The sequence below is a fragment of the Myotis davidii genome, unplaced genomic scaffold, assembly GCF_000327345.1.
Source record: "Myotis davidii unplaced genomic scaffold, ASM32734v1 scaffold534, whole genome shotgun sequence".
NCBI classification, from domain to species: domain Eukaryota; kingdom Metazoa; phylum Chordata; class Mammalia; order Chiroptera; family Vespertilionidae; genus Myotis; species Myotis davidii.
In genome coordinates this window covers 1,518,426-1,525,054 of record NW_006286678.1, presented here as the reverse complement: position 1 = coordinate 1,525,054, position 6,629 = coordinate 1,518,426, and the positions used below count along the sequence as shown (strand labels likewise).

The window sequence follows — 6,629 nt, the reverse complement described above, 5'->3', positions numbered from 1 at the left end:
TCAAAGTTATTGATTAAAAGTAATGAAGATCCAACCTTTAGGAAGCTGTCCTGCTTTTCTAGTTAATCTGATAAAATACACTAAATATACCCCTTATCACCTTATTGATGACATTTATTGTTCTGAGTGGAATAATGGATAAGTCATGCATAAGTAAGACTTCTAGGCTGATTTTTAAAAATAACAATCATTAAATATCCATTATAAATAGTCACTTTATTTTGAAAGAATTGGAAGATGTTACATATATTACATACTACATATAATGGCACATGTCAGCCTTTTAAGCTTAAAAATAATCTCTCCCCAAACTGGGATTGACTTAGACTCCAAATATAAAATGACTCTTGGCCTATAGCACCAACCCAAGCCCAGAGGAAAGCCAATGTTGAATCTGTCTGTCCTCTGGCACTGGGCTTCCTGATATGATACTGAGGGTCCTCGCCCTCTGTTTTTGTTCCCTGGCAGTCCTGAGGCCTGGCACAGGGACCCATCTGACTGTACACTGCAGGCCTGGAGATCAGAGAATCTAGAGGGTAGGGTCCTCTGATAGTTTCACAATGTAAAAAACTAAAAACTTATGTGCCTATTGTCTTCATTTTTGACCTATACAATTCATAACAAGATTACAAGAAAGGAGGAGGTTAGAATTATTGAAGTACAATTTGCTGGTTTTTCTCTTTGGAAATTGAAGTGTCATGATCGGAGGAGCCTTAAAAGTCATCTAGTTCAATACTGGTAACCTGCTCCACTAGTATTTTCCTTTCCCAGATTTAGGTATAATTCAGTTAGACAAACACATAGAAATTTAATAACACCTTTCATTTTCTTTTTCTTAATTCAAGGAGAATTCCTGCCAAATGTTCTGGCTTATGGTTCTCCTCTTCAAAGTATGTTTAAGTTACACATTAAGAATCCAAAATATACCCCTATGGAATTTTCATAAGCAATAGTCAACCAATCAGTAAAACACAGTACACAGTGTGGACATTTTAATTTATTCCCCACCCAAGTATCCAGAATATGTGCCCCTTTAACTTGGAGAAATGTGATAATGAAAATACCAACAGAACTGATCATATGTAATGAGAAGAAGAAAAAGCACGTAGAACACAGGAAACAACCCTAAGTCCTCCCTGACCTAGTAGTGCGAGTCGATGGTTGTTTCTGGTAATGTCACCTTTCACTTAATTTCTAAAAATTTTACAGGACAGATTTAAAATAGATAGGCCTCTGATTCTTGTTTGTTTGTGGTTTTTTTGTTTTGTTTTGGACCCTACAAGAGTTTTTAAAAGAGGCTATATTAAGTGACAATGCATTCTGAGTCGGGGGAGAAAAAAATTAAAAACCCAAAACTTCTTTCAGTTTATTCAAAATAAAAATACACATAGAATTATGAAAATATAGGTTTACTATTTCCACCACGTTGATGCTGCTGTTTGAAAGGCTTTCAAATTGTTTTTCAAGTTTTTAAAGCTCATCTCGATCTCTCAATAAAGTATACCTATATTCGCTGGGTGCTAGTTTCTGGAAAGAGCTCTCGGGGGGACTACTTGCTACATCCTGGGTGTCCTAAAGAGAAAGAATAAAACATTTTTATATCAATATATTTTATGGAGTTATAATATTTCAATAAGAGCATTAGATGACTGGTAGTTGCCCTGTAATTATTTAATAATCAATAAAAGGTAGCTACTCTGTGCCAAAGATAGAGAGTTAAGTTTGAAATCTTGCTTTCCCCATTTCATATATGCCTTTACTCAGATTCTCCACGGCAGGGCTGCCACAAAGCCACTAAATATGGATCTGTTGACAGTTCCTGTGGTGCAGAGGAAGGAAATAAAATACCTGACACCTGGGCACATTTCTACAATATTCTAGAGAGACAGCACAACTCTTGACTAAGTTGGCCCGAACCCTCCCCTCTTACAAATGACTAAGAAAATTAAAGGCACCTATTCTGTAGCCAGAATTACAATTACCTGTATGCCAGAAATGATAAAACTAAATTAACATGAGGAAAATAAACACTTCAATATAATACTTCAAGAAATTAATTTTTGCATTATTTTACTTGTTCACATACAGTAGATAAAAATACAGTGGAATTATAAGAGTGACTTCCAAGAATTTCTAAGAAAAGGCAGTGTATTCTATATTTTATTTCCACACTATAAGCTCTTCAAGAGCAAGCATGATTGTCATTCTTTTAATATCCCCTGTAGTTAACATAGGCACATAGTACATATGTTACATCCTATATCTAATGGCACAATTGCATTATAATGGTAAACAAATGTGCCTACAAACTTCCCATATAACTTGGCCATGTTTCACTTCCCCAATATATTTTTTTTATTTTTTTGTTGTTGAAGTATATGTTTGGTTTAATTTAGCTGAAATTATATTACTATAAACAAACATGTATTTAATGCCATTAGTACACAAAGATGACAAAATATAAAGAATTCAACAGTCTAATGGAGAAGTTGAAACAAATCAGGATAATATAATAGTAAGCTACATCCTTTCGTAATATGATAAAATACTAAGTAGGCTGACTTTTCTGATGAAAACAATCACCTGGATTATTGCCAACAATGTGCCTGCTTCTACAATTGCTTAATTATCAAAGAAAAGTCTGACTGAAGATTTCAAGGAAAAAGCATGTCATCAGATTCCCAAAGGGAACTCTTGACTCTCAACTTAACTTGACTCAAAGTGAAGAAAATTTCACTTAGTCTTTATTGTGAAGAAAATTTCACTTAGTCTTTATTTTTCTTTGGGCACAAGAATAGATTGAAGTTTTGAACATATAAAATAGAGTTTGGTATATATCATCTTCCCTCTTGGTATAGTGGGGGATATAAATCAATAATGAATCAAAATGCAAATTGAGGGGTAAAATCTCAGGTTTTTAGAAATATATATACATTAAATACAAAATGTCAAGCATTCTAAATCTCAATTGGAGAGCTGCATTAAACTAAGCTTTTAAAAAAGTATTTTTTATTGATTTTTTTTACAGAGAGGAAGGGATAAGGATAGAGAGTTAGAAACATCAATGAGAGAGAAACATCGACCAGCTGCCTCCTGCACACTCCCTACTGAGGATGTGCCCACAACCAGGGTACATGCCTTTGACCGGAATCAAACCTGGGACCCTTCAGTCCGCAGGCCGACGCTCTATCCCCTGAGACAAACCATTTAGGGCTAAACTATACGTTTTGAGCATTATGAATACTGTATTGGTAAAGGAGGCTCTTAGGATGATTTGCAAGAATACCAAATTATTTTCTTCAGACTGAGGTCAATCTTCCAGCCCCAGAGGACGGCCTGAATAATTAATGGAATCCACTGATTTCACTGATCTATCTACTTCCATTTCCTATCTCCTACTTCTATTTGAAGCCAACTATCTTCACTCCTTTCAGAGCCATATTCCACAGATGGCATACTCAGACCAAAAAACTATACTGCAACATTCCTGTAACTTTTCTGAAGGTCTGAAATTTTAAAAATTAATTTTAAAAGGAACATAGTTTGTACATTATCTAGAGTCTGTTGAAAAAGAAAAAAGCTCCCCCTGAAAAGCATGAGTGCTACCTGTCCTTGGGCTGTGTCAGTTGGGTCAGGACCGTGATGGAATTCTCTGTGAAGTTTTCCAGAATGTAAGTCAAACACAAACTGCTTGAGTCTTCCAGGAATTCTAAAACCAAAGTCAAATAAAAATTTAGCTTAAGCTATGAAAATGGACTTACCTCTTATCCACTTCACATAATTTTTTAAAAATTTTATTTATAATCCCACCATCCTACCGGAACTATTACAGACCAGGTATATGTCGAACATTTTTATACAGCTGTAATCTTACCGAGATACTCAGTTTTGTGTTCTAATTCCTGCACTTGTTACATAGAAAATTTTCTATGCTTACCGTTTTCACAGATGCATCAGTCTGTCAAGATGTTATCCTAAAACTTACTTAACCATCCCTTATTGTTGGGCATATATATTTTTTCCTGAATTACTGTAATTAAAAAAACAACATCACACTGAAAATAACAGGGCTTGGGAATATTAGCCACTCAAAACTATGTAGCTTTATAACCAGAGTCCTAAACAAAGCCTAGAACAAAAATATTAGCACTCCTTAGCCTCCACCAGCATTGGAGCCTTTGTCAGCCAGATAATCCTCCGTGGCTGTAACCTGGAGCTTCTGAATCCTTTTTGAGAGGCAGGCCCTTGAGGGCATTTATGGCCAGCAGAACCAGAACCAGTCTTATCAAATAATCTAAGGCATGGTATAGCTTTTTCATGTGTGTCCTCCCCCGCACTCCCCTTAAGGACAGCGGGAAACTTCTTTAACCACAGGGGCAGCTTCACTGGATAGCTTAACATTGTGAAAAGCAAAAGCACTTCTTAAGGCCATGAAACTGGTATGTTATTTTTGTTTTGTTTTGTTTTGTTTAGGTCTTCACACACCACTAAGGCATTCTCTTTAATGGTGAAAACACTTTCTTTGGTGGTTTCAAAACACTGAGGAAAATAAAATGAACCAACACAACTCATTGTATATTGACATCATTCCCCTAGTTACTAATCAGGGCATAAGCAAATCTGTAGCAGAGAGACAACGTTGTAGTAAAACAGACCATTATAAAGTTTATATACAGCAGGTGCTCAAATAACGTAATTTCGTTATAATGTTAAAGAGGGAAAAGAAAATCGATTCCTGGCTGGGGCCTCTCTGGATGTGTGAAGTTGGGACATTCTCCCTATGCCTGCATGAGTCTCCCCTGAAGACCCCAGTTTCCTCCCACAGTGATGTGCAGGGGAGGTAAACTAGTGTGTCTACACTGTCCTAGTGTGAGTGTGGATGTGTGTTAGTGTGCCTTGTGATGGAAGAGCAGTGTGTCTCGAGTTGGATCCCACCTTGCACCCTGAGCTGCCAGGATAGGCTCTGGCCATCCGCCACCTGGAACTGGAATGGGCGGGGTGGAAAATGATTTTCTTGTTTTATTAATCTTTCCTAAATGTATGTAGGGCTTACATTTATTTCAATGTTTAATATTAGAGGTGTTTTGGGTCTTCATTTAGAAGTTTTGGTGACCAGAAATATACCATAAGAATTCTTATTTATTATCAATTAGCCTATGATAAAATTGGTTTCGTTATACATTGTTTCGCTTTAAGTTCCAGTTTCCAAGAACCTACTGTTGATGTTAAGTGAGGACTTATGTATCAGCCTTAAAAAAAAAAAAAAATCCTTGAACTGTAGCCAATAAACTAGGAATATTGGATTAAATAATAAGAATTTTTTACAAAGTGTGGGCAAATTACACATACAAAACATCAACAAGTTTTTGCTACTACTTGTCTACCTGTTTTTATCAATTAGCCTATGATAAAATTGGTTTCGTTATACATTGTTTCGCTTTAAGTTCCAGTTTCCAAGAACCTACTGTTGATGTTAAGTGAGGACTTATGTATCAGCCTTAAAAAAAAAAAAAAATCCTTGAACTGTAGCCAATAAAGTAGGAATATTGGATTAAATAATAAGAATTTTTTACAAAGTGTGGGCAAATTACACATACAAACATCAACAAGTTTTTGCTACTTGTCTACCTGTTAATTCTGTGAAATCTTAACAGCACCTCTATCTTTTTATTAAAATTAGCCTTGCTAATTTAGTAAGTAAAAGACACCTGCATTTTAATTTCCATTTCTTCAGAAATTAAGCATTTTTCCATTGCTTGTTTTAGTTTATATTTCTGCTCCCATGAATTGTCTTCTATGGAGATTGTGATATTTAAAAAAATGCATCATATACATTTAAATAGAAACCCTTTGTTTTACATATCTGTTACAAGAATTAAAATACAGGTCAACAAACAATAGAACTGACTGACTTTTTGGTAGCAAAGAATAGCCGGCTAGTGTTAATATTACCAGTTTCTTTTTCTTTTTATCCTTTCCTAAGGTTCTGCAAGTGCTGTTTCTTTCTTCCCTTCAATAATTCCCACAGAGATGTACCAACCAATAACTTCATTGTACACCCATTTTAGCTCCCCACTAGCTCCAAAGCAACAGAGAACAGCAGGTGCCAAGTGCACAGTTTACAAATACAAATGACTGTCAGGTAGCTGTATTGACAGAATGCCTCTGAAAGGTTCTCTGGCGCTGAAGAAATTGCCCATGCACCAGAGACAAACATTGAGAGGAGATCGATTTAAACTTAATCTGACATCATCTACTGTCACCCACAGCAAAGTACTAAAATATAACCATTCAATTCAAAGAATTGCAAATGGTCTACAATGTTTAAGATAAAGCCCCAGTTAGTTATTTTATAAGGTCCAAGATGATCACAACCAATACAGTGTGAATTGCTTCTGTTAGTCAAGAAATGATTTATAATTAAATCTTAAATGTAACAAATTCTTAGAGAACACTCAAAACAGATTTGTCCCTAATTTGATTCCTCCACTACCCCCCCCCCGCTTCTCAACAGTTGAGAAGAGAAAAAGAATTGTGAATAGCAAAGACAAGGGAGATAGGATGAAAGAGCACTTACCTAGCTTGTGGCCAAAATCTAAATATCAATAATAAGTAACAAAGAGTGAAAC

The 6,629-nt window shown here is 35.6% G+C and overlaps 1 protein-coding gene across 4 annotated transcripts in view; it reads right to left on the bottom strand.

Annotated features, from left to right (window-relative positions):
* Positions 1 to 1,346: 1,346 nt before the first annotated feature.
* Positions 1,347 to 6,629, bottom strand: part of ERP44 (endoplasmic reticulum protein 44) — a 62,082-nt gene continuing 56,799 nt past the window's right edge. For 2 of the 4 annotated variants that reach the window (XM_015560481.1, XM_006758432.2), the window contains 2 exons: positions 3,607 to 3,709; positions 1,347 to 1,572 (listed from right to left, as the gene is read on the bottom strand). In XM_015560481.1, the coding sequence (XP_015415967.1) occupies positions 1,471 to 1,572; positions 3,607 to 3,709 (205 nt within the window). In that variant the 3' untranslated portion in view covers positions 1,347 to 1,470. The remainder of the gene's footprint in view (positions 1,573 to 3,606; positions 3,710 to 6,629) is intronic. The other 2 variants (XM_006758431.2, XM_015560482.1) reach the window with 1 other exon arrangement.